Raw genomic sequence first — 25,046 nt, 5'->3', positions numbered from 1 at the left:
GCCCAAGATCAGCCGGTCAAAACCAATGGAGAAGCTTGACGTCAATTCAATGTCGACTGTTTGAAGAAACATCCGTGCACGCACCTGAAGTCTGATACTCCCCATTTACTCGTCTGTCTGAACAGTGTGCGGGATGCGAAGTTTTACCATTTCTTCCGGCTCTTGTCCGCCAGGGTCTCATCTACAAGAACTACCAGACACGCGGGACGACTGAAAGACAGGCGTCTATGGTTATTATGCACTAGAAATAATGTCCTCCACGGGAGATGAAGGCTCTAGGCTTATGGGGCCTTACAAGATAGGAGCAAGTCTCACTCCTGCCATGGTGGGGAAAAAAATCAAAGATATTCGACGATCTTGTCCGAGGGACAGAAAGTTAGCGGGAATCCTGAGCCTATTACATGATATTCCCTTCCTGACGATTGCAGCTGGCGCCATTCTCCTATGTCTAAATTTAAAGTCATGTAAGGGGTGCAGTCTTCTGATCCCTTGCATCTACTGCCGCAGGTGTGGTCTTGGCGACAAGATACAAGTATAACTGTACACTAAGAGCCAACACCCAGGGCTTTCCAAGGCAGAGGCCAAGGAAGCCTACCACTAATTACAGTTCTATTGGTTAGACGGTGTTAGCCAACTGGGGAATATGGACTCCAGTTCGTATCTGACAGCAGCGGCACTTGGAGTTGGCGCCCACTTGATCTTCCAGACGTTTGATCCAGACTTCCACCTATTGCCACTTCTGCTGGTCTATTTTTGGGGTTGGGGGGTCCTTGTGTGGATATTGAAACAGTTCGCCCCATCCATATTTCTTGCTCTGTTACACGCTGGCATCTTAAACTCCGTCTTTACACTTTCATTCACCACTAGTCTCGTCGTTTACCGTCTATTCTTCCACCGCCTCCACAATTTCCCCGGTCCCCTGCAAGCTCGCCTAAGTCGACTGTATCTGGTTGCAAGAACATATCGTTCGCTTCAGCTACATGTGGAGCTTGAGAGACTTCATCAGAGATATGGGGATTTTGTCCGAACAGGTAGGTACCTGTCGTTATTTATGCAACCCTGACATGCTATATGTTGCTCACCCAAGTTTAGGGCCTCGAGAGGTCTCGATTCTCCGACCATCTGCAATTTCGGCCATTTACAGCAGAAATTCTCGATGCCGCAAGTCCCTCTGGTACGCTCATGTGTCGGACAATCCACGCCAAGTATCTTTGCATATGGGTCGGGATCCCGAAATGCATCACCTTCGGCGTAGAATCTGGGATAAGGCGCTGAATATGAAAGGTGTGCCACTGACATTTTTTCCTCCTTGGCATTCAGCTCATCAGTTGCAGGAGACGACACCGCCAAGCTAGCCTACGAATCTGCTATTGTGCAGAAAGCCGCCATTATAGTCCAACAGTTCCGGCGTCTCATGCGAAAGGATGGGTCGGTTGACGCTGCGCACTGGTCTAGTCTGTTTGCTTCGGACGCCATGGGCATCGTTGGGTTTGGCGACGATTTCCATCAAGTTGACTGTGGCCAGGAGCACCCTGCAATTGCCAACCTTCATGAGTCAATGGAATTCCTGGGACGTTGGACTCCTACCCCGTGGGTTATCGGCCTTCTCGCGTCCCTCCCCGGCGCTGCAAAGAAACACTCTTCGTTCCTTATCCACACTTCAAAATTGGTTGAAGGGAAATTAAAGGTGGGTTCCAGGCTCAAGTATAGTTCATGGCGTGCTTACCCGAGGTTTAGGCCTGGCAAAACAATGATGGGCAACCTCCACAGGACATATTATCCTGGCTCATATCAGCGATGAAAGATAATGACCCAGGGAAGCCCCCCACCATCGAAGCCTTGCACGAGGATGGCCGGTTGGTAGTGATTGCGGGAAGGTATGATCTACTCACTGACTGACATTTGCGCATAGCTCTGATTCGTCTCGTAGTGATACTCTTAGTAGTACCCTCGCCCATGCATTGTACTATCTCACAGCTTACCCCAATGAATACAAAAAGCTCCAGCAAGCGCTATATAATCACCCGATAGGGACCAATGGCACCACCAAATGGAGCACCTTGGGTAGCATAACGTACCTGGATGCAATCATACAGGAAACCTTGCGCCTGAGACCAGCAGCTCCTAGTGGCCAACCACGCGTGACACCTCCCGAAGGAATCCAGATCGATGAGGTCTGGGTCCCAGGAAATGTCAACGTGGTGGTCCCCCAGCACGTCCTTCACCGAGACGAGCGCTTCTTCCCTCGAGGCGGGGAATTTCTACCGCAGCGATGGGTTGACGGTGCCGTTTCCAAGGACGCCTTCTTCCCATTTGGTTCTGGTAAGTGTCTTGCGAAGACCACTATATGCCAAACCCAAAGCTAAGTACACCCTAGGTCCTCGTGCTTGTGTCGGGAAGCGACTGGCCATGGTCGAGTTGCGTATTATTCTGGCGCATATTGCATTGAACTTTGATCTGGAATTCGCCGACGAAAGGCTGGCTAAGGCATTCATTACTCAGGGAAAGGACACGGTAACCTATACTCTACCACCGTTACCTCTGTATTTCCATGAGCGCAAGATGTAGTCTGTTCTAAGCACTAGATACATTAACCACAATTTTGCCAGTATGACCACCTTCCCATACTTTCTCATACGCCTGAATACAGTCTTCGAACTTGAATTCGTCTTCGTTGACAACGGGTCTGATGGCGTGCTGCTCCATGAAGTCGACCATCTCCTGGAACTGTTGCCGAGAACCCACATGTAGACTTCGAACAGTGGCGTATCTGAGGAACAATTCCGGGAAGGTGATGCCCGGGGTGTTCTGAATGGTCTCCAACTCCTCCATGAGCCCAATGAGACTCACAACACCTTCGAACCGAACAGCCTGGAGGCTTTCCCGTAGTGAACGTTGACCCCCAAGCTCGATGATGTGGTGAAACCCTCTACCACCAGGCGTCAGGGCCTTCGCAGACTCACCCCAACTCGGATTCTTCCTGTAGTTCAAGACATGCTCCACCCCGATTGACTTCAGGAACTTCGCTTTCTCCGTCGTCGATGTCGTGACCACGACGTGAGCTCCAGCCGCCACTGCAAATTGGACCGCAGCTAGGCTTACCGCGCCAGTACCCTGGCTCAACACCCAGTCCCCAGCTTTGAGCCTGCGATCCGACAACCCAAACAGGCCGTTCCACGCAGTAACCGCTGCGCAAGTCAAAGTTGCCGCCTCTCGATGAGTCAAATGGGTCGGGGCCTTTACCAGCCCCGATGCCGCCAAAACAGCATATTCACGTAAAGTCCCATCAATCGTCAACCCGAGCGCCGTGTTCTCGATTTCCGGAGTCAATGGACCTGTTTGGTACGTCTGTTGCCAGATCGGGCACACGCGGTCACCTGCCTGGAACTCCGTGACTCCTGACCCGGTAGCAATGACGGTGGCCACTCCGTCACCACCCGCTACTCGGCGCTGGGGGCCCTCCTGTGGATATTTGCCTTTCATGCGGGCGATTTCTCCGTAGTTGAGGGATACGGCGTGAACCTGAAGCAGACAGTCGCCCTCTTTCAGATCTGGAATTGGTACTCCATCTTCCAGCTCTAGGCCGGTGGATTGGTCGTAGACCCATTGAGACGTCGTTCTTGGGACAGGCATCGTGCATTCAAAGGTCGTATATTTTGTGTAGCGCAATATTGAGCCGGTGACTCCGTAGGAGATGAATTTATATATTTTGATGTTGTATACAATTGAGGAAAATATACTTCGGCGGTGTGAGTGGAACGGCACGCGAACTGAAGTCGACGTGTCGAGTCCGTGCTTAATATCCCTTGCATTGACGACACTGTCTGCAGACTGACTGCCGCGCCATGTCGCTGTCATGCATGAGAGTTTGCACGCAAGGAGAGAGAACTCTGTGTACGCTGCGTATAGAGGGTGGGCGCCACATTGTCTGCAAGCTAAAGGTGCTGTGCCTTGGCACCTTTCCCAGATAATGCGAACACTGACTTTGTCTCCCTTTCAGATCTTCTTTCTCACACAAACCTCTGCACCTACGTGCTACTATCTACCTTAGTCCTCCCTTCACAATCCATTACTATCAATTAGCCATGACTATCCCCCATCCCACCACAAGCTGGCGACAGATCGGCCAAAACCGGTATTCTCGGCAACTGGACGCGCTGGAGACCACTCTCAACAGTGTATACTCCAATCCACAACATCCTGGATTTGCCACACATGATATGATTACCAGTGTTTGCCTTCAAACGTCCACATTCACTGGTGATTTTCTTCAGCATGCCAGGCGCGCATGGGAACAGATGCGCCATATTCACCCCATGATCGCCGCAGAGTGCGATGGACAGCAGTATGCCTACCAGTCTCCTGTCAACAGACAAGAAGTTGAGGAATGGCTTAATCGGAGCTTCATCGTCTCCCCAGGCCGTTTCCACAGTCCCGACAGCGTCTACAACGACTACAGCAACGTGCCAGTATCAGGTATACCTGTCCTGTATTGCTTCCGCGAAGAACATCGGTTCGTACTCCGGTGCCCTCATGTTTACACGGATGGAAGGAGCACTTGTTTTCTTCTCAACGAATTTCTGGCCGAGCTAGCCCGCATCAGCGAGGGCCAGGAGCCGCCAAAAAAATCGTTCGGTGATGAGGTGCGTAATCTTCCCGTGGGTGCCGTCGATGCTGCAAGAATCCAGCAGCCCACAGACGCCAGCCACTCTCCGGTCCATTTCACCGGCCAGGAGATGAAGATGCCTATCTTGGGTAACCCGTTGACCCCCAAGCCCGGCCGAGTTCAGGTACTGCAGTTATCCGACTGCGAAACCACGCAGATCCTGCATCGCGGGCGGGAAACAGGTCTCGGGTTCACAGCACTGGTCCATGCCGCGCTGCTTCAGGCCTGCAAGGATATGAGAGAATGTCCGTCGCAGGACATCCACACTTCCGTGACGGGCTTTAGTCTTCGCGATCGCTGTGATCCTTCATTTCCAGACTCTGTCGGGGAGGAAGCATTTGCCTCGCGTGTCAGTCTATGGCCCTACCAGGTTCGTGTCGATGACTACTGGGATACGGCGGCGACGCTCAAAAGCGAGTATTGCAAATTGGCTCAAAACAAAGATCGATACATTAGAGAGTCCATCACTTGTCTGAATGAGTTTCTTCCGTCTCTTCTACATGATGAGCCTCCGTTCTTTGCCAGCTTTATCGGAGATATTACCCCACTTTGGGAATCGTCGTACGGGTCATTACGGGTGGAAGAGGCGTGGATTGCGCTTATTCCCATGACGGCAATGATGTACCTGGTTGTGCAGACGTTTCAGGGGCGGTTGGCTGTAAGGTTGAGTTACAATGAGGCATATCGTAGTGACGAGCAGGTTGCTGAGTTCTTGGAGAGGGTTAGAGGTGAGCTGGACTGCCATGTTTTGCAAAGGGGGCGGGCAGTATTGACAAGCATGGTTCATTCTTGACACAGTGGTAAAAGTATCATGTATTAGATTAGGGTCAATTTCCCTATCCTAGAGATATCTTGACTAGCTTTCATCTCTTTCCGACTTGAGCTGCGATGCTCAGAATTACATCCTAAGCTCAACACCCCCTCATTTCCATCTACTTCTTACCCTACAACTTCTACTCCAGAACCAAAGATAGATCACAGCAATGCAATTACTCTCGACTCCTTCAAATACAAGCCCAACTGGTTGCTCAAAATAAGAAGCAAAGATACAGAAGCATTCCCATCAGCAATACTGCTCCAACCACCCCGTCAGATCCCCCACAGTAGGACACTCCAAGAACAACGAACTCTTGATCTCCAATCCCATCTCACTGCGCAACTTCTCCGACAGCACCAGCGACATCAGCGAATCCACGCCCAGCTGCACGAATGTCGCGTCCGCAGTAAGCTCTGCCACACCCAGCCCTGTCTCGTTGGCAATCAATTCCAGACACTTGCCGGCTACACCAGTTACTGCTGATGCATCGGCGACGGGGGCCTCCTGTTCAGTGGTGGGTGTTGCGACGCCGCTGGAGGAGGGAGAAGATGAGCTGCTAGCTGTCGAGGGTGCAGCAGAGGTGATATTAGGAAGCTGGAGCTGGACTTGCTTCTGCTCTGTCTTGGCCGGCTCGGAAGTGGTAGTCTCCGTGGGAGTGGGAGTGGAGGGTTGCTTCTTCACCACCGGAGCAGCGGCAGGAGCAGCATGTGCAGCTGCATTCTTATTCGGCGAGAAGAACCGATCCATCAACAAGCGGGGCACTCTACGGAACTTGAGCTGTTCCACGACACCGATGATCTTGTCCTCGCGGAGGATGTACAAGTCGCCCGCGTACATGTGGGCCTCGTCCGGCATGGGGAACATGCGGACATAGTTCCGGTACTTGCCTCCGGCAATCAAAGGCTCAGTCATGCGGCAGCTACCGCAGCCAGGGGTGACGTAGAAGAAGTCCCTTGTGTTGGAGGCGTCACTACCGTTCATGACCAGGCCGGCCAGGTGCGAGACGCTGTCGATCCAGTGGGGCGGGGTGTGCCAGGTGCCGTGGCGGTCGGTGGTAAGAGTGATGTCGGAGAAGGCTTCGTGGTCATGGATGACGACGCGGTCCATGCCGCGGTAGCGGGGGGCATAATCGACGACATTCTTGAAGAGCGCGTAGGCGAGAGGTTTGGAGAGCGTGCTGGCTTTGTTCTCCGAGGCCAGGTGCTGCAGGGCTTCGATGCGCCCGTGGATGAGATGGGTGATGCGGGACCATTCGGTGGACCAGGCTGCGCCGGTTGGGTCTGCAGGGTACTTGATGCTGCCGGTGGCGAAGGGGGCTGCGGCGCGCTGGTTGGTGGTGGCATCGACGTCGTACCAGGCAAGGGACATGTGGCGGGTGGGAAGGTCGAGGTGGGCTTCGAGGGCCAGTGGTTGCGGGGTGTTGGAGTTGGTGTTGGCGACTTGGGCATGTTGGACTTCGAAGTCGCACAGGTCCATGAGGACGTTGTCGGTGCCCGGAACCAGGCGACGGTATAGGTGCTCGCCGACGGTCATGGCCATATCTGTCCAGATGGAGGAGGTGGCAACGCCGCAGTTGTTCATGGTGTGACCGTGCACGGCTTCGAGGAAGTCGGGGTGCTGAATGTCGGAGATTGCCTTGAGGGTGGCGGTGGTCTTGTCGATGGTTTCTTCGGTGACCTGGTGGATGAGAGAGGTGCGCAGGGAAGACACGTATGGTCCATCAGTGATGGCACGCTTCTGGCTGCCGCTGTTCTTGATATGCGCCTTATCCAAGGTCCAGGTACCTAGGTACTGGATCCAGTAGTTAACCTCGTTCCAGCGGTACTTGGGCAAGCGGAGCAGAGAGTAGGCCTGCTCGTCGGGGCGGAAGTACTCGGCCCAAGAGGGAGTGCGGCCGGCCAGATGCAGCGTGCAGAGACTCTTGGCCATAGTGGCAAAGTTGTCTTCGTTGCGGCGGCAGGACGAGACGATGCGCGCGCCAGACACCAAACTGCGTACGAAGCTGGCGCAGATGGGGTGCGGGCCAATGTCGACCCAGACGGTCTGGTTGTTGACGATTCCGAGCTCCTGGGCGGCGTCGATGGCAGCCGCGAACTGGACGGGCTCGCGGGTAGCCCGCACAATGTACTCTGGGTTGATGGACTTGCCGTCGAAGACGACACTGCCCAGCAGGGGAGAGAGGACCGGGACGCTGGGGGTCTTGAAGGGCACGGAGGCGACGGCCTTGGCTAGGCGTTCCCGGACAGCGTCCATCTGCGCGGTGTGGAAGGCGAAGGGAACATCGACGTTGACACACTTGATGCCTTCAGGCTCGAGCTTCTCGCGGATGGCATTGAGGTCCGGGATCGAGCCGCCGATGACTGTGTCCTGGTGCGTGTTCTGGCAGGACAGCTCGTAAGTGGGTGCATCCGGGCCAGTTCCAATCAGACGCTCAATGTCAGCAATGGTCGCGCGCACCGAGAGCATGGCATGGCTGCCGGGGGTGCAATATTCCTCGATGAGCTGGGCCCGGTGGCCGACCAGATAGAGAACATCTGCTGTGGAGAGCACGCCAGCAACAGCCAAGGCGGCATATTCGCCCAGACTGTGGCCGATCACGGCGTGAGGAGCGGGAATACCCAGAAAAAGAAGCCAGAGCCGAGCCAGGGCTATCTCCACGATCACAATGCTGAGCTGCGTGACCAGGGCCGTAGCACTTCCTTCTTCCACCTCACCGAGGATGACCGGCACAATCGAGGGGAATCCCAGCCGCTGGGACAGATGATCAAGCTGGCGCACCTCAGCGCGGAAGGAAGGCAAAGCCTGGAAAAGACCCTGTGCCAGTCCAGCATAGTATGCACCCTGGCCGGTGAAAGTAAACACCACAGGGGGAGCTTCGGTGGGAATAGGCCGGGTTTGAGACACGGCGTCGTTATTCACGGTGTTGCGTAGGAACTTTTGCAGGGCGGGAATATCGCTGACAGCTGTGGCCACGCGCCAGCTGTGGTGCATGCGCCGCGCACAGGTCGTGTAAGATAGGTCACCAAGATCAGTTTCTGGCTTCTCGTCGAGGTAGGCAAGGAGAGTCTCCAAGTTGGCAGCCAAGGACTTCTTCGACTTGGCGGAGATGACGACAGGGTGCGTCGAGCGCTCCTCGCGGGCCACAGTCACCTGCTTCTCAGGGGCATCTTCCAATACAAGGGTTGTGTTACCACCGTGCGCACCGAAAGAATTCACAATGGCGCGGCGAATCTGGCCTGCAGCCCGGGGCCAGGCAGTCTTGCTTCGAGGCAAATGAACCTGGCGCTGCTCGAGATCCGTGGGAATGGCCGGGTTGATGACAGTGGGGATACCGATGTGAGCAGGGATCTCGTTCTTCTGGTACATAAGCAGCACCTTGAGCAGGGAGGCAATACCAGCGGCCGCCTCGCCGTGTCCGATGTTACTTTTCACCGCGCCCAAGTACAGCGGCTGGTCGGCCCGACGACGATGAGTCCGGGGAGCGAAGACATCCAACACTGATTCAGCCTCCTGAGCGTCACCTGCCTGGGTACCGGTGCCGTGGAGCTCAACATAGCTCACATCCAGCGGGTTGACAGCCGCTTGGTGCAGCACCTGAGTATAATTCTCCTTCTGGGCGCCAGCATGAGGGTGGGTAATGGAGATAGCCTCCGCCGAATGGTTAGTGGCAGCGGATAACACGACAGCCAGGATATTATCATTGTCTGCTTCCGCATCCTCAAGACGCTTGATCACAACAGAGCCAACACCGTCGGCACGGCAGTAGCCATCAGCAGACTGGTCCCAGACCTTGCACTGGCCGGTGCGTGACAGGAAGTGGCCGTTGCCCAGACCAGCGTAGTTGTCGGGGTCAGTGATGATGTTCAGTCCGCCGGCCAGGACAGTATCGGCTTCACCGGCCCACAGGGCAGAGCAAGCCGCCTGGACGGCAGCCAAACCGCTGGAGCAGGCAGTGTCCAGGTTAAAGGAAGGACCGCCAAATTTGAAGAAGTAGTTGATGCGACCGTTGGCAAAGGCACGCTCACCACCAGGCACGGCGTAGGTGCCGATGTTCTGAGACGCGTTCAGCTCACGCCAGTCGTCACTGGCCTGTCCGTAGAAGGTGGCAATGCGCTTGGGGTTGGACGAAGGCGTGCGGCCAGAGACAACACCTGCCATCTCCAGGGCTTCGTAAGCGGTGACAAGGGCAAGACGGTGCATGGGGTCAGTCTGCTCAGCCTCCCGGGGGGACATGTTGAAGAATCCGGCATCGAAGAGCCCGGGCTGGTCGATGAAGTTGCCAAAGGGAGTGCGCGTGGCGTTCTCGGTCTCGCCAGTCGGGTCGTAGTGCGTTTCAAGGTCAAAGCGATCCGCAGGCACTGTCGTGTGAGTATCGCGACCCTGTGCAAGCAGCTCCCAAAAGAGGTCGAGATCATTAGCGCCGCCGGGCATGCGGCAGGCCATGCCGACAATGGCCAGCTTCGAGTCTGCGTATGACTTGGGTTGGCGCGCACCGTAGTCCTGGAACACCCAGGGGATAAGGTCGGTCGTGCTGATGGTCCGGTCAGGGAAGCAAGCCTCCAGTGCTTTTAACAGACCCTTAAACACCAGCGAAGTGCGGTAAGTCTCGATCTGACACTGTGTGGTGTCGGCACAGCGTTCAGTACGGTCGAGAATACCGGCCGTGATGTTATCCAGGAAGATGGTGCCAGTCAGCAGCTCTGTGCTGATGGCGCGGAACAGCTCAGCGGCCGTGGTGGCCTCGAAGGGCTGTCCAGACCGTGACGAGAGCAGTGCCAGCTGCACCGGCCGAGAGGTGGGGATGACGGATCCATCGGGGTGAAGAACACGACGGATGGTCTCCTCATCATAGAGATGTGCGGCATGGCAGAGACCATCATACACAGGAAGGGCAAGAGACTTGGAGTAGCGCAGGCGCTGAGAGGCCCGGAAGGCAGCACGGATGCGCGAGGGAGGGCCGCTGACACTCACAGAGGTCTTGTCGGCAGCACTGATGAACACCTTGAGCAGCTCGGGAGTGCCCGTTTCCGTGTTGTATCGTGACAGTTCCTCTTGGAGGTCGGATGCGGACTCTCCGGTGACAACATGAGCCCAGCTGAGCAAGCTGCCGTCTGCCTGGGGAGCTTCCAGCTTGCGGGAGATGTCGTGGACGTAGACGCCCAGGCGGAAGGAGACCCGCACACACTCAGCACCGTTCTGGACCACCTCAGCCAAGTGAGTGGACAATGCGACACCAGCGGCAGCGAGCAGGCCAATACTAAGACCAGCCAAGGTGGTTCGGTCTGCGGAGAGGTCCCAGACACGCTCCTCGGCCTCGTAGTGGCCAATAAACATTCCAAGTTCCAGAATGGTCAGCAGCGCGCTTTCCATAGCAGCTCCCAGAGGGCCTTGACGAAAGTCGACCTCGGTTAAGGGCATCAGGTTTTCGAAATGAGGCACCAGCTTCTTCAGCGGCTCGGGAAGCTGGGCAACTTCATTCTGGAGCACGCGAGTGGACTCCTCCAGGAAGGTTGCCAGCTGGCGAAAGCGCCGGTCCTTGCCGTGTCGGTGCAGGCCGCGGAAGAGGGTCTTGAGATCGTCATTGGGGAATTCGTTTCCAAAGAAGACTAGCTTCGTGGGTGCAGACATAGTGATTTATTGGTTGATTAAATTAGATTGATTTGAGTGAGAGAGTTTGTTGTCTTGAGAAGAGAGGTAATTGTTTTGCTTTGCTTTGCTGTGCTGTGCTGCTAGCAGTGTTGGACTGAGATGAGATTCCCAGCAACGGCGAGGTTTGATGCTCTCTATATACCCTTCGTCGTCTCAGCAAAATGAGTCTGAATCTGCGACCGAATTTTGTAAACTCCTCCATGTCCGTTTCGGACTGTAAAGCTGTGTCGATTCAGCATCATCATCTCATCATCATCGCGATGCAGAATGGGGCCATTGTCGGACGGCGTGGTGACATCGCTCGGGTTTTGATTCTGAATCCTGCAGAATCCCTCGGCAGACGCAAGTCGGATTTTAAACTTTGTTTTGGGTACTCTGCGAGGAGTCAGAGGATTCGTGAGATTGGATGTTGAAGAAAAGTGGCAGGATCGGACGGACAAATGGGGCTGATGTCAGATTCGCTCGGATGGCATGGCCTCCACGTGTGTCCGATTAAACTCCGTTCCAGAACCAAAATAGAAGCATTCAAGATAGTATAGAACAATAAACGTGGCCCGGTTCAACCACATCCAGGATTGATTGACTGAGTGAATAGTCGCTACGAGCTGGTATCTCAACATGGCCTTCCGTATCCCCTTCGCTCAGTCCTTCTGGCAGGAATATCTGTCCGGCCAGGAAGCCAACCTGCCTCGTCTTCCCGAAGTCCAGCAAGTCACCGAGAGAGTGATGCGCATCCTCGGAGGCAATCCCGGGCGCATGCAGCTGCAAGGAACCAACACGTACCTCGTGGGGACGGGCAAATTCCGAATTCTCATTGACACCGGCCAGGTAGTCCACCTCTACCTTCCTGCTATGAATACTTCTAACGCCGAACAGGGTGAAGCAAGCTGGATTGAAGCTCTCACGGAACAACTGGAATCCAATGGTCTAGAAATCTCCCACGTCCTGCTCACTCATTGGCACGGCGATCACACCGGCGGAGTCCCCGACCTCATCAGCTACAACCCCGAACTGTCCTCTCGGGTATACAAAAACACCCCCGATCTCGGCCAACAAGCCATCCACGATGGCCAAAAGTTCCAAGTAGAGGGCGCAACTATCCGCGCTATCTTTACTCCTGGTCATGCCTTCGATCACATGTGCTTCCTCTTGGAGGAAGAGAACGCCCTCTTCACCGGGGACAATGTGCTGGGACACGGATACTCCGTCGTGGAAGATTTAGGCACGTATATGACCAGCCTGTCACGCATGGCGGACCTCAATTGCGCGCTCGGGTATCCAGCGCATGGGACACGCATCGAGGATCTTCCCGCTAAAATGAAGGAATATATCCAGCATAAAGAGTCGAGGATGCGGCAGGTACTGGCCGCGTTGGAGAGAAGTCGGGCGAGGATGGCAGCGACCGGGGGAGGGCGTCGTGCCGGCGCTCTAACGTTCCCGGAGCTTATTAACTCTATGTATGGAGGAATTCCAGATGAGATTGAGCAGGCTTTGACGCCGTTCTTGAGTCAGGTTTTGTGGAAGTTGGCGGAGGATCGGAAGGTTGGGTTTGAGGGAGAACCAAGTCAAAGACGCTGGTTTGCGGTTGGGCAGCCAGCTGCAGCTGCCGTGAGGCTGTAGATTCATTCCAAAACTCTGTTTTTATGTAGTTGCTGTTCTTGTTCATACCAGTTTTGCTGAATATAGTCCTTCAGTTTGAACAGCTAAACCAATGCTCAGTAATAATTAAACCGTCACTTACTCTCATTTCATGACCAATATGTCGCAAGCAAAGTCCATGGTTCCTGTTCATGACATGATTCGAATATCAGATTCATAAGCCTACGTTCGTTACTAGAACAGTTGTTCCTATTATAGTTGATGACCGAACATAGTATTGACAACCCTTGTATTTTATTAAATATAGCAAACACCTGATGATTTACCCCACAAGCTAAGAATTCACTGCATACAATCAACTCGAAACTGAATGAATAGCCAATGAAACTATCTCAATATTAAGACATAACTCCCAGCACACCAGATACAGCTGCTAATCAATGAGCCTCCACTTCCTTCAGAGCAGCCATCATCTTCTTCTTTTCCGCAATCTCCATCCACTCCCTCATCGGCCGATGCAACTGGAAGAACCTCTGTCGGGACCGTCTGACAGCCTCCTGACAGCGTCTCCACGCGCGATCATAGTACCCCGTCACAGCAACATTCAATTCCCCTTCCTTACCCGTGAGCGCTTCCGCCAACTCCACCGCATCCACCAGGGCATGATTACCACCTTCACCCCCGAAGATCGGCATCGCATGCCACGAGTCCCCAATAAACACCACCCCCTGCTTCTGCGCAGCATTCACATCCTCCCTCGTCACCGACACACATCGGCTCACCCAGTTGAACACCCGATGAGTCGGCAAAGCCTCAGCATTAAGCAGTTGCGACCACGGCCTCGCCAGATCCCGAGACGCAATTTCCTCCAACAGTGCCGGAGGAATCTGCTTAGCCTCGGCAGCAGAGACATGAGGCCGATAGAGGGGATCCTCGGTATTCTTATCGGCTATACTCGGTCTCGAATACGACCAATCGAGATGGACATGCGTTGGGGTGATATTACACACAGTGATAGGTGTATTAAACCCATCGCCCACACCAGCTAGGATATTCGACGGTCCGGAGTGCGGACGGATAAGATTATCGAATTCCTTGCGGGGGAGTTCCAATTCGCCATGATACACCACCACGGGCACAATATCCGGGCTCACATGGGGCAGGGTCTGCGAGCGCACGGTAGAGTGCACGCCATCAGCTGCGATGACAAGTGAGCCCTGGTACTTTGCGCCGTTCTCGAAAGTGGCCGTCACGTTGCCCATTGAGCCCTGCACGCTGCGCAGACGGTGGCCGTAGCGGATGTCCACTTCCTCGTCGCCACTATCGGCGATCCAGGTGCGGAGGGCATTGCGGTTCGCCCGCACGATGCATTGCTTGGCTTCGGGGTCTGGAGCGACTAGCAGGTTTCCGGTATGATTGTCCCGGAGGGCTTGGTCGATCCAGCCGGTTCCGCCGAGGATGCGGTCCGGGGCAACGCCCCGGGTGAGACTGCGGAGGGGCAGGTCGCCCAGGGCTGTGAGAAGGGAGGTGTAGCCCCATTCGCGGAGGCTGATAGCGTAGCCTTGGGTACGGTCGGGGGCGGAGGCCTCGAAGACGATGTTGGGGATGGAGGCGTTGGTGAGAATGCGGGAGACTGTGAGGCCGGAGAGGCCGGCGCCGATGATGAGGATAGGAGAGGTCATTGTCTTCGATCAGTAGAGTATAGGCAATGTGTTGTTATGATTCTACTCCTCATGACTTGCTCTATTTTATCAATTGCCCTTAATCTCTGCCGGACGGAATAGTATACTCTCGGTGTATAGTCTGACTAGATGCGTTTGGCCCCCACGATGGGAATCCGATCATGACAGTATCAAAAGCCGGTCGGAGTAAACCATTAGGTGTCCGTTCAATTTTGCGTCGGCTTCTAACTTAATTCCTGATTCTGCGTCTGTTTCATGTCCATGTGGCATGCAAATGCGTCTTTGACGTTTTCCGAAGTCCTGTCCGATCTGACACTGTATACACTCCGAAGATACTATAAAATGTCTCTCCGCCACGAACAACCTCACCATCATCACAAGACAAACCTCAGACAACAAGCATAACTCATCACTTCAATCAATAAGTTTAAAATGTCCTCAACTACCACAACCACAACAACCTCCTCCACCCCACCCAAACCCCAACCCCAAGAACAAGAACAAATCTACACCCCCTGGCGCCTCTTCATCTACGACATCTGGGTTCTCGGAATCGTGAGCACCCTCGCCTGGGGTTGCCGAATCAGCACCTACCTAATCCCCTTATTCCGATCCAACGTGGGCAAAAACCACCTGGACATCGGCGCCGGCACCGGCTACTATCTCAACCAAGCGCAGATCCCATCCAGCACGACCCTCACAATCGTGGACAATGAAACACACGCACTCAACGTCGCCCTCGCGCGCTGCAAACACCCCTCCACCCAAACGCACGGCATAGTCACCGACATCCTGCAACCCTCCCCCTTCCCAGAATCCTACTCCACCAACGAAAAACAAAAGTTCGACTCCGTCTCAATGTACTACCTCCTGCACTGCCTGCCCGTCCCCATGGCCAGCAAATGCAAGATCTTCACGCACATCAAGAAATACATGACGGAGGACGGGGTGGTCCATGGTGCGAATGTCCTGGGTAAGGGGGTCAGGAAGGATAATTGGTTTGCGGCGATTATTCGACGTGGGTGTTTGAATCATGGGGTGTTTCATAATGAGGAGGATAATGCGTTTGAGTTTGAGAAGGCCCTCAGGGAGAATTTTTGGGAGGTGCAGACTTGGGTTGTTGGGAGTGTTTTTGTTTTTAGGGCTAAGAGGCCAATTTTTGATGCTTAGTGGGGTTTGAGTACTGGCTACTAGTTTAGTGCTTGAGGGTGGGGATGTGGTAGGGGAGGGGAGGGATAGAGGGAGAGGTGGGTGTTAGGGGATATTGGTGGTAAATACATGGGGATCTATTGCTGTGTTAGGCTTAGAAGATCATCTAGTACTTGGTTTCGTTTCAGAATTGAACGATTTGCTTACTGTATCATCAACACTAGGGAGAATTATAAGTAGTTAAGCACTGGCATCGGCTTTTAATCGTCTTTTGCGGGTTTTAACCCCTCCACCCACAACTACTAAACAGGTACATGTCTTGTCCGAAAGGAATCGCCAAGTGTGTCTAGATTTAGATTCTCGCTTCGATCACAATCATATCATCGTTACTAGCAATACAGCACTAAATAAGCCACCAGCCACTATTAACTCCCCCAGTTCATATCGAAAAAGAACATATCCGGCCCCGCGATCTCATTGAACGGAATCCCCGAGAACAGCTCCTCCCACATCATATCCGCCCCCGGATCCATCCCGTCCGCTACCGCCGTCGTCGTTGGAGGTACCCCGAAGAGAGAAGCGTTGTCCAACGACGGCGGCGAGAGCGCCTCCCAGGTAGATACCGGAAGAAGGGACGGCATCCCCAGATCCGCGGGCGGGGTGGATCCGGTGGGTACCGGCCAAGAGCAACCGGACACATGTCGATCATCATTACTGCTCTGCGGCCGAGGCACGCCCGGGAAGGTTGGCGGAGTGGCTGGGCTCCAGTTGGTGCTAGGGAGACTGCTCGGTGGGAGTACGGCTGGTGCCGCCAGTTTCTCTCTCATACGCCGCATGAGTTGCCCGAACGGGCCGCCGAGAGACCGTCCCAGCGTCGCCTCATGCTGCACGTACGACGACTCGAGCAGCGGCCAGGCGTACCGCACCAGGGCAGTGTCGCTGCTCACATAGCACTCCGCCAAAGCCATCGCCAGCGCGTACCAGGGAATTGTCACGTACCAGCGGAAGCCTTCGGCGCGGGGATCCGTGTGCATGAGCTGCGCTTTCTCCAGCACGGGAAGACAGAGACGCAGCAGTTCGGTGTTTCCCTCGCGGCGAGGCGGCGGTGCTCGTCCGTGCCACTGAAGCGGTCGCGCGGCTGCCAGTCGTACCGTCGCGATTAAACTCTGCGTGCCGTGCCAGGTGAACCACGCGTACGCAGAGGTGCCGGGGTCACAGAAATGGAGAAGTCGCAGTGCTTCTTGTTCGAAGTGCCGGGCTTGCTGCTGCGGCCAATTGGGGTCGCATGTGCGGGTGCGGGATGTTGAAGTGCCGGAGGTAGAGGATGCGGGAGTTGAAATGCCCCCGTCGACCTTGCGATCGTGTTGAGCAAAGTTGAGAAGACGACCCGTCCGCTGTGCATGGTAGGTAACCAGCGCAAAGGTCGTGTCTGTCAGACCCTCCCGGTTGGGGTCACAAGGTGCAGCCGTGGTCGGATCAAAGTCCGAGTCATTGATGTGGTGAGGAAGAGCTGTGGATGCCGACTCGTCGACGCTGATAAGTGGCTCGGATGCCTGACCGAATGAGGCCTGCAAATCCATCAGGCAAATGGTAAACCACAGACGCCTCCGCATCTGCTGATCAAAAAAGGTCTCTGTCTCAGGATCTAAATAAAGACCGAGGCCTTTTCCGATTCGTACAGCCAGAGCGATCAGAGTCCAAACAGCTGGGGTGCGATCTTCCGATCTCCTAGCTACCTAGAGAAAGTCAGTCTGATATCGCTTCTTTTTGGTCAAGTCCAGTTCATACCAGATACAAAATGAACGCTTGCAGAACGGTAATATCGCGGCTGGTGAGCAAACCCGCACGGCCAATAGCCGTCTCACAGGCCACACGAGACTCAGCCAACAAATCTGCCTTGCTGGCATGAAACATTACTGAGCACTGGTTTTCCGTCATGCTGCTAATAGCCGAGTAGCAGACGGCGGAACCCAGTGCTTCTACCGAGGGGTGACCATCGGCGTACGCCAGATAGGTTTCACCCTGAACCATCCATCGGTTCAGCGACGGGCGATGGAGGATCTTGATCACCGGGTCGACTTGTTGGAGGTACACTTCACAGAGCTGACGAGCGACCATCGGATTATGCAGCGGACTCATGGAGCGTAGGGCTGCAGAAGGATTGCTAGCCCCGAGGCCAAGAACCTGGATTCCGTCATCATTGGGTGGCTCGGTCTTGGCTGAGTCGGAGGAAGGGATGGGGCCTTCTTGTCCTCCGGCCAGTGATGATTCGACCACATCGCGGAGTCCGTGAATCTGCATGTGTCCGCGTCAGCATTCTTTCCTTCCTGGTCCAGGTTGGCAGACCTACTTCATCCACCAAGTCGGCCCAGAACTGATCGGGCCGTTGTAACATGAGACGTTTGGAAACAATAGAACTATTTAGGATGGGGGAAGTATTAGGATTAGGAGCCGTTTGGAATGTGGAAGTGTCGGATAATTGGACGGACTGGTCATTGCCGAGGTCAGCATTCCGCGAGGCTGAAAGAGCAGGGGTTTAGCCCACCTGTTCCCGCGAAGTTGCGGATGGAGTTCGAGTATGGGAGTGGGAGCTCATCCCCTGGATGAGAGCTTCTAGTCGGTGTATTCGTTCCTGGAGATCCTCATTGACGGGAACCGTGGGCTGGATCATCCGATCGGTGTCCCCGGGAGCTGATGTGGGCGGAGGTGATGACACTCGACGCGGACGAGTGGCATGTCGGCCTCGGGGCAGTCGTGTGCGATAGATGGGAACACAGACCGTTCCCGAGGCTGCACAGTTGGTACATGGGGTGAGCTTGTCGCACTTGACCTTGCGCTTGCGACAGAGTTCGCAACTGAGCTGGGGGGTCGTGGTGGTTTTTCGCGGGGGTAGCGATCTGGCCGGGGAACTGCGCTGTTCCATCACGATGTTTGAGCTGACTCTGTATTTCTCTCTCTTTCTTCTTTTGTCTGTCTGTGTTTGTCGCTTTTTCACTCTTTTTATTGTTTCTCGTTTCTCTTTGTAGATAGATGATGATGTTGAATCTTCAACGTCGGAAGGAATGCGATGACGATGGAAGAAGTATCTCTTATTTGTTCGGCGGCAAGAGATGATGATAATAAGCTGGATCCGGTCATCCGCTAGACGCAAGGAAACGAACGACAGGGGTTGTGGACAAGTAAGTTAGTAAGTAGTATGCTGCAGCATATTCGACGCAATCCTCCCAGGCAGGCCAGATCCTTCTAATTCCTGTTGCGATGAATCAGAAGGAATACGAAACGACAATGGGGGATCTCCGCACTGGACTGTCAGCAAGCCCGCAGGTCATGGCTGGTGGATGCTAAGCCCACCCGGGCATATGCACCCATTCTGGCCCCCATCGCAATCCTGCTTCCATCGGCCTTGTGCTGGTCGCGGTGCTTCTTGCTCCCCCATCCCGCTGAAACACTCTGAACCTTTTTTGCCCGCTATTGTGGTCAGATTCGAACTCAAGATACCTTCCTCCCCTCGCAACAAATATGATTCGGTTATTGCTCGGCTGCAAGTCCCCACCCCCTTCCTTCTTCCCCTCTTTCACCCTCCTCCAGCCAACATTTTCTGGCGTGGTTCAGTCCCGCCCTAATTTAGCAGTCATCTACAATGTTCTTCGCGTGGGCAGACCAAGCACAGGCAAGATCGGCCTGAGTGGTCGCCCTACCAGTCCGGTTAGAGGTTGCGAAACTGTTACCTACTAGGTTCCTCCACCAGACCATGATCTTATCGCTTTGCTCGTGGCGCTGCGACCACGTGTGACCGGGCGATCTCGATCGATTCTCCTACCACCATAGTACTGCGTGGTCGGTCGCTATCCCTAGAAACTCCCTATAATGAAGACGGTAGATATTACCTCTCCATTCACTTCAACTAACTGCTAGACTAAGAATCATTTCGGACATTTCAAAGCTTCTACGATGGCGTTTTCCGGGATTTAACGCCGATGTTAGATCAAGCGGAATCTATCCCGAGGCATCGGAGGTCATCACTCTCCGACGAAGGAATGCCAGAATCCGTGGCTATCTTCAACCTGCTACCAAGTGGAGCCTTGATGATCCCTACCCGCAACAGGATGGGACGAAATCCGAGTCTGTTGGGTGGGGTAGCGTGTCAGATCGAACGATCAGCACCTTGCCACCTTCTACTTCTGTTTAGCATCACAGTATCTCGATTTACTTTCCTCGTGTCCAGCAGTTCAGGGCTACTGGAGGATTCTTCCGTCATTCCACCCGTCTACCTTCTTGGGGCTAACCCAGTCTCTCACTATTCTTCACACTTCATCCCATCCTCTAACCTAACTTTGCTGGTCGTAATCTAGACGGGATCAACGCCCTGAGCCGTACTCTGAGCTAAGCGAGCAGTGTAGCCTGCAGAATATGACAATCCAGTTAGATATGACCATGCCGATCAGGTTCCCCTCACAACAAACCAGATCGCACTGTCTCCCACGCGAAACACATTCCTCTCTGGCCCGCAAGTAGAGTCATCCTCTGCGCCATTCTGATACAACTGAGCCACTGCAGGCCGTCAGACCGCAAACTCCCTCTCGTATATGTACATAAGATGGACCAGGAGCCGCGTCGATCCCCACGGCTTGCTTGGTCGCCACAAAGCATTTGACAAGCCTTGTTGGTTATACTTGGCTCTGCTTCAGTGAGCGTCTTCTTGAGCCTTCGACGACGAATACGAACCGCACCTACTTATATCATCCCTTACATATTCTGCAATTGAAGTGGAGTCTTGGCTGTCCAACCAACATCATCCCAGTGCCTACTTGTTTGGGATCTGATGCGAAATTCTCGAGATAACAGACTTTGCAGTGAGTGGCCAGAATCCAAATAGATTATGTCGCAAATGACATCAGAAATTTGATCGAACAACGTGTCGGTCCCGCTCAGGTTCGACAACAGCCGTGGCTCAGCTTATCAGAGTCATGCAGTATCCTCTCCCGCCTCCTTACGTGTGTTCGTGGCAAACCTAGACCTGAAACAAATGTATCTTGCTTCTTCTGACGTCTTCCTTAGCAGTGTACTATCGCACAGCCTGCCTTTGTGCCTCTTCGACGATACTTCGTCACCAACGCTATCTCGGCATGGGGCTGTGATGCTGACTCATGCACAACAGGCAACTAAGCATGAGATTTGTGCTTCTGAAACGAACTAGTTAGGCAGGTTATTTACTAAAGAGCTATTTAGGCAGGCCAGCTTGTCAACGTGTTGGAGCAATTACATAGTTAAACTACCTCTCGCCTACTCAAATAGGAAATCAACTACACTTCTCACCGAATAGCCCGTGTATCTCAGCAACTATTTGTAACTTCTGCTGTGTAGTACATTTTCTTGTGAAAAGTCTCGATTGCTCGATTAAAACATAGGCATGGCAGTCAACGAATTACTTCCTTCACCCTCCCTTCTTAACCAACATTACCGTTGCCCGAGCCATGTGAGCACTAAATTCTGTGTTGTACACCTAGACTACTCGGGCGCAACAGAAGCAATTATGCATTCCTGGGGCACTGGTAATGCTAGGCGGCGCTACAAGGCCCTCTTGCTATGATGCATCTCCCACATTACTCGAGAAGTTCAAAGTTGGGCTAGGCAGCCATCCAATCCCAAATTCAGTTACTAGTCTGGTTTCACTCTTCTGCAGCTGATCTAGCAAGATCAGACTACTGGAATAAGCTCGTCTGGTGGGTCAATCGATGGTGCCGGGTGTTTAGCGTATGCCACCCACAGACTTCCCCTTGCTTAGGACGAGCAATGGTTCAAGAGACACGTGGTCGCGCAATTCCCTGGACCTGCGAAAAGCAAGGGACTCTACCCTGCGGTAGTCTCTGAGCTGAAAACTAAATCATGAGTCTAGATGCTTAGTTGGTATTAGAGATTCATGTCTGCGTCGTGGGGCACATTGCAGCATTCCTAATGGAAGTAGCGCCTGCATTTTAAATTGCTGATTCACACGGGCTCTATGCAGGTCGCTACAGGAGATACAATTAAGATGCGATCATCTGGCACTGCATTCCAAGCATAACATGCATCGCACCAGTAGTCTAGAAGCCCCGACCAACCGACGTTGTGGTTTGCATTCCACGTGCAAGCACCGGGGAGAATATGCCGCACACCGAAAGAAGTTTCTGGCATCCAAACTGTCAAATCAAACCCCATCCACAAGTGCCGGCATTTTGCAGCCTCTAGTGGAGCCATCACTTCTAACCGAGCTGGAGAAGTATGGTTCCTGGGATATCCGCATGCTATTCGGAGGGCGTGGAGATTCCCCACCATCGCCTGATCCAATCCCTTCACGTCATGACTCATACATTTTTCCCCTCCCAGCTATATCTATACTTCGGAACCGTCCATGATCCCATCCATTTCTCAACCCTTGAAAAGGATTCACGTCTACCACGATTGAATAAGTAGTATCAATAATCAAAATGTCTCAATCCCTCCGCTTCCTCACCCTCGACGTCTTCACCACCACCCCCTACTCCGGCAACCCGCTGGGCGTGGTCTTCCTCCCTACCAACAACACCATCACACAAACCCAAAAACAAAGCATCGCCCGCGAATTCAACCTCTCTGAAACCATCTTCATCCATCCCACTGATCCCGCCACTCCCTCTGTCCGCAAAATCGACATCTTTACCACAGACGAAGAACTCCCCTTCGCCGGCCACCCCACCATCGGCGCAGTCTCCTGGTTCCTGCAGCATTCCCCGGAAGAGTCCGACAGGAAAGATGTCACGACGCTTCTCACGAAAGCCGGTCCATTCGCCATTTCCCGTGTGTCGCCTTCATCAGATGGCGGCGTAGTGGCCGCTCAGATCGCACACAACGTGCACATTCACTCATCGCGGTTCCCGCTGTCAGAGATGCTGAGATTGCATCCTTCTCTGACTCCTTTCCTCTCTACCGAGAAGAATGCTAGCTTCCCCGTCTTCTCCATCGTCAAAGGCATGAGCCAGGTCTTGGTTGAATTGCCCAGTTTGGAGGCGCTAGCTGCCACGGAAGCCCCCGTGAGCGGGGAAGTCATCCCCTGCAAATCTGTCTCGCAAGGCGGTTACCTTGATGAAGGGTGGGAAGGGGCTGGTCTTATTGTGGTGTACTTCTATGTTCCTGGGGTTTATGATGAGGCGACCGGGAAGAAGGTCATTCGGTCGAGAATGCTGTTGAGGAACTTTGAGGACCCGGCGACGGGCAGTGCGGCGAGTGGTCTGTCGAGCTATTTGGCTTTGACTAATGCTGGTGAGGGCAAGGTCGAGTACGATATTGTGCAGGGGGTGGAGATGGGGAGGAGATCGGATATCAGTGTTGCTGTTAGTACGAAGAGTGCTGGTGGTGAGAAGAAGATTGAGACGGTGGAGTTGAGGGGAAGTGCGGTGCGGGTTATGGGTGGGGAGTTGGTTGTTTAATTTCATTTCTACGTATATATCTACGCAGTTGGTTTGATAGCACGAAAAAAGTTTGATATTGGCATACAATGAGCATTCATTGGCAGTAGTAGTACTGTCCAGGAACTGCATGAGGAAGGTATAACAAAGACAGCTAATGGCTATTTGAAGTTATCTACCCTCATGAAAAGTTGCTATCAGTTACATTATAGTTATATAAAATTTGTTGGTAAACGTCCTTCTTTAAAATTTACCAAAGAGATCATCTGTCTATATATCATTATATATCGCATCTTCTATAAAAACCATTAATAGTACCATATGCTTTGGGGGGTTATGCAAGTAGTAAGTTTCTATCGATCTTCAGTGCCGGTTAATATTGCTATTTAATTCCAACCGCGGAGCGAATATATATTATTGACAGCCCGCCCCACCCATACATCCCATACTATGATCCAACTTAAAACACACCTCACAGACCGAACTATAAACACCAGTACTAAGACGCAAAGACATAGATAATAACCATATTAATACAATAGATCAATAATACTGCACATTATGACCCCTATCCATTTCACCCCGAACGATCCCTGCATGACATCCCCACGAGCTTAGACTGAATCCATCCGGATGGTCCACATCTAGTCGGGGAAAGGGACTGGAATAGGCAGTATTAGGGAACTATAATATATAGATTCATCTATTACTTTCTTGGTGTTCACCTACTACTGGGAGATGGTGACGTTCACCACTAATAGATCAATGGCCGATAAATCTTTTGACGTCTCGTCATATGTAGGCTTTGACGATAGTAGTGATAAATAACATAATATAACGATGGGGATAAAGAAATAGAAGAAGAAGAAGAAGAAGAAGAAGAAGAAGGATAAATTATACGGATAGATATGTATTCAAACCAGAAATGATCATGATCGAACTACCAAGTAGTCAATCATCCATCCCTCATCCTTCCTTCCTTCCTAGTGGGGGGAGGGGTGAAAAAAAAAAGAGAAAAAGAAAATGGCAAGAACGGGGTTCGAACCCGCGCCTCTTACGAGATCGCATTTCCGCTAAACAAAGCACCAGTCTAGTCTATTAAACCAAAGCTGGAAGTCCAACGACTTAAGTGCGACGCCTTAAACCACTCGGCCATCTTGCCTATTCAGTACCTTGTTTTTCCGAAAGTTCGGATCAAGAGAGGGTTGAGGTGGGGCTGGTTGCGGGGGATGGACATGTGATCAAAGAAATGATGAATATGAAAATCAATAAAAAAGATTATGACAAGAGTGGGACTCGAACCCACGCCTCTTTCGAGACTGCAATGCTATCCAGCTGTTGCTGGACAAGATATTTCACTTGAGTGCAGCGCCTTAGACCACTCGGCCATCTTGCCTGTTGATATGGATTGGTTTGCATTGTTGGTATGTTATTGGGGGTAGGGTGTGGAGGGGTGTTAGTATGGATGGAGATCTGCTGTGTTGGTTTTGTACTATGGGTTTGGAGGGTATTTTGGGGGTTATGCAATCTATAGATGGTGGTATTTGCTCGTTGATTGATTCTTTCGTTTATATCCACTCGATCATACGATGGTGCTGTTAGGTGGACAGTAGTATGCTGGATTTGAAAAATTTAATATACATGCCCGTACTTTATTATATGTGGGCTACCATAGAAATACACGGTTTCATATCCACCACCACAGCGTATGGGTGGATGAACAGCGCATGCAGTAAGCAATAGTCTTATTAGTTTGACTCTTGAATAACACTATACTGTAGGCCGGGTCCAAGTGATGTTGTGTATCCAGTGCAGTTGTAGATGAAATGTGGGTGGGGAATTGCTCATCTTCACGGGCAGAAGCAGGGCGACTATCACATTCTACTCCCACGTACACAAATAACCTCGTGACTTTCTGAATAAACGATACCGTTTTACAGTAAGGTTGATCGCGGAGAAAACTATCAGTGCTGAGGCACCTTGCGGAACTGACAGGTCGAGATAACAAAACTGTATCTTGACTTCCGAGATATGACAGGTCCATTCGCCTTGATTTTACT

General features: G+C 52.9%; 9 protein-coding genes and 2 non-coding genes across 11 annotated transcripts; 5 read left to right on the top strand and 6 right to left on the bottom strand.

Moving 5' to 3' along the window:
- Positions 1-643: 643 nt before the first annotated feature.
- BO88DRAFT_328556 (cytochrome P450) lies at positions 644-2,568 on the top strand (the record flags this gene model as incomplete). Its single annotated transcript, XM_025702562.1, has 6 exons — positions 644-1,031; positions 1,093-1,286; positions 1,352-1,687; positions 1,738-1,877; positions 1,931-2,316; positions 2,363-2,568. 6 exons carry the CDS (start codon positions 644-646, stop codon positions 2,566-2,568), a joined length of 1,650 nt encoding a protein of 549 aa, XP_025568994.1.
- Positions 2,489-3,684, bottom strand: BO88DRAFT_400782 (zinc-dependent alcohol dehydrogenase family protein). Its single transcript, XM_025705679.1, has one exon. It carries the CDS (start codon positions 3,631-3,633, stop codon positions 2,575-2,577), a length of 1,059 nt encoding a protein of 352 aa, XP_025568993.1. The 5' UTR covers positions 3,634-3,684; the 3' UTR covers positions 2,489-2,574.
- A 311-nt stretch (positions 3,685-3,995) lies between these two features.
- Positions 3,996-5,628, top strand: BO88DRAFT_32536 (uncharacterized protein). The gene has a single exon (XM_025702484.1). The coding sequence runs from the start codon at positions 4,086-4,088 to the stop codon at positions 5,457-5,459; it is 1,374 nt and encodes a 457-aa protein (XP_025568992.1). The 5' UTR covers positions 3,996-4,085; the 3' UTR covers positions 5,460-5,628.
- A 101-nt stretch (positions 5,629-5,729) lies between these two features.
- On the bottom strand, positions 5,730-11,111 carry nscA (non-reducing polyketide synthase nscA; the record flags this gene model as incomplete). The annotated part of the gene is made up of 1 exon (XM_025709309.1): positions 5,730-11,111. One exon carries the CDS (start codon positions 11,109-11,111, stop codon positions 5,730-5,732), a length of 5,382 nt encoding a protein of 1,793 aa, XP_025568991.1.
- A 639-nt stretch (positions 11,112-11,750) lies between these two features.
- On the top strand, positions 11,751-12,752 carry nscB (metallo-beta-lactamase type thioesterase nscB; the record flags this gene model as incomplete). Its single annotated transcript, XM_025704469.1, has 2 exons — positions 11,751-11,960; positions 12,009-12,752. The coding sequence occupies 2 exons, from the start codon at positions 11,751-11,753 to the stop codon at positions 12,750-12,752; spliced, it is 954 nt and encodes a 317-aa protein (XP_025568990.1).
- A 398-nt stretch (positions 12,753-13,150) lies between these two features.
- On the bottom strand, positions 13,151-14,525 carry nscC (FAD-dependent monooxygenase nscC). The gene has a single exon (XM_025711149.1). The coding sequence runs from the start codon at positions 14,411-14,413 to the stop codon at positions 13,169-13,171; it is 1,245 nt and encodes a 414-aa protein (XP_025568989.1). The 5' UTR covers positions 14,414-14,525; the 3' UTR covers positions 13,151-13,168.
- Positions 14,526-14,806: 281 nt separating this feature from the next.
- On the top strand, positions 14,807-15,599 carry BO88DRAFT_400780 (S-adenosyl-L-methionine dependent methyltransferase). Its single transcript, XM_025705678.1, has one exon. It carries the CDS (start codon positions 14,846-14,848, stop codon positions 15,581-15,583), a length of 738 nt encoding a protein of 245 aa, XP_025568988.1. The 5' UTR covers positions 14,807-14,845; the 3' UTR covers positions 15,584-15,599.
- A 243-nt stretch (positions 15,600-15,842) lies between these two features.
- nscR (Zn(II)2Cys6 domain-containing transcription factor nscR) lies at positions 15,843-18,185 on the bottom strand. Its single transcript, XM_025705677.1, has 4 exons — positions 18,108-18,185; positions 17,913-18,050; positions 17,351-17,857; positions 15,843-17,298 (listed from the first exon to the last, which is right to left on the bottom strand). The coding sequence occupies exons 1-4, from the start codon at positions 18,156-18,158 to the stop codon at positions 15,988-15,990; spliced, it is 2,007 nt and encodes a 668-aa protein (XP_025568987.1). The 5' UTR covers positions 18,159-18,185; the 3' UTR covers positions 15,843-15,987.
- A 3,445-nt stretch (positions 18,186-21,630) lies between these two features.
- Positions 21,631-23,224, top strand: BO88DRAFT_400777 (PhzF family phenazine biosynthesis protein). Its single transcript, XM_025705676.1, has one exon. It carries the CDS (start codon positions 22,030-22,032, stop codon positions 23,005-23,007), a length of 978 nt encoding a protein of 325 aa, XP_025568986.1. The 5' UTR covers positions 21,631-22,029; the 3' UTR covers positions 23,008-23,224.
- Positions 23,225-24,010: 786 nt separating this feature from the next.
- BO88DRAFT_t20 lies at positions 24,011-24,148 on the bottom strand. The gene has a single exon. It is a non-coding gene; the product is annotated as a tRNA-Leu (tRNA).
- Positions 24,149-24,267: 119 nt separating this feature from the next.
- Positions 24,268-24,382, bottom strand: BO88DRAFT_t19. The gene has a single exon. It is a non-coding gene; the product is annotated as a tRNA-Leu (tRNA).
- Between the last annotated feature and the right edge of the window lie 664 nt (positions 24,383-25,046).

The sequence above is a fragment of the Aspergillus vadensis genome (genome assembly GCF_003184925.1).
Source record: "Aspergillus vadensis CBS 113365 unplaced genomic scaffold BO88scaffold_1, whole genome shotgun sequence".
Lineage (NCBI taxonomy): Eukaryota > Fungi > Ascomycota > Eurotiomycetes > Eurotiales > Aspergillaceae > Aspergillus > Aspergillus vadensis.
This window is presented reverse-complemented; position numbering and strand designations above follow the sequence as displayed.

Bases quoted from the DNA above. Each gene is read 5' to 3' on its own strand.
- BO88DRAFT_400782 (XM_025705679.1), bottom strand. From the start codon at position 3,633: ATGCCTGTCCCAAGAACGACGTCTCAATGGGTCTACGACCAATCCACC.
- BO88DRAFT_32536 (XM_025702484.1), top strand. From the start codon at position 4,086: ATGACTATCCCCCATCCCACCACAAGCTGGCGACAGATCGGCCAAAAC.
- nscC (XM_025711149.1), bottom strand. From the start codon at position 14,413: ATGACCTCTCCTATCCTCATCATCGGCGCCGGCCTCTCCGGCCTCACA.
- BO88DRAFT_400780 (XM_025705678.1), top strand. From the start codon at position 14,846: ATGTCCTCAACTACCACAACCACAACAACCTCCTCCACCCCACCCAAA.
- nscR (XM_025705677.1), bottom strand. From the start codon at position 18,158: ATGAGCTCCCACTCCCATACTCGAACTCCATCCGCAACTTCGCGGGAA. The intron at 18,051-18,107 runs GTGGGCTAAACC...GGCAATGACCAG, and splicing joins CCGCAACTTCGCGGGAACAG to TCCGTCCAATTATCCGACAC. The intron at 17,858-17,912 runs GTAGGTCTGCCA...GGACACATGCAG, and splicing joins GGGCCGACTTGGTGGATGAA to ATTCACGGACTCCGCGATGT.
- BO88DRAFT_400777 (XM_025705676.1), top strand. From the start codon at position 22,030: ATGTCTCAATCCCTCCGCTTCCTCACCCTCGACGTCTTCACCACCACC.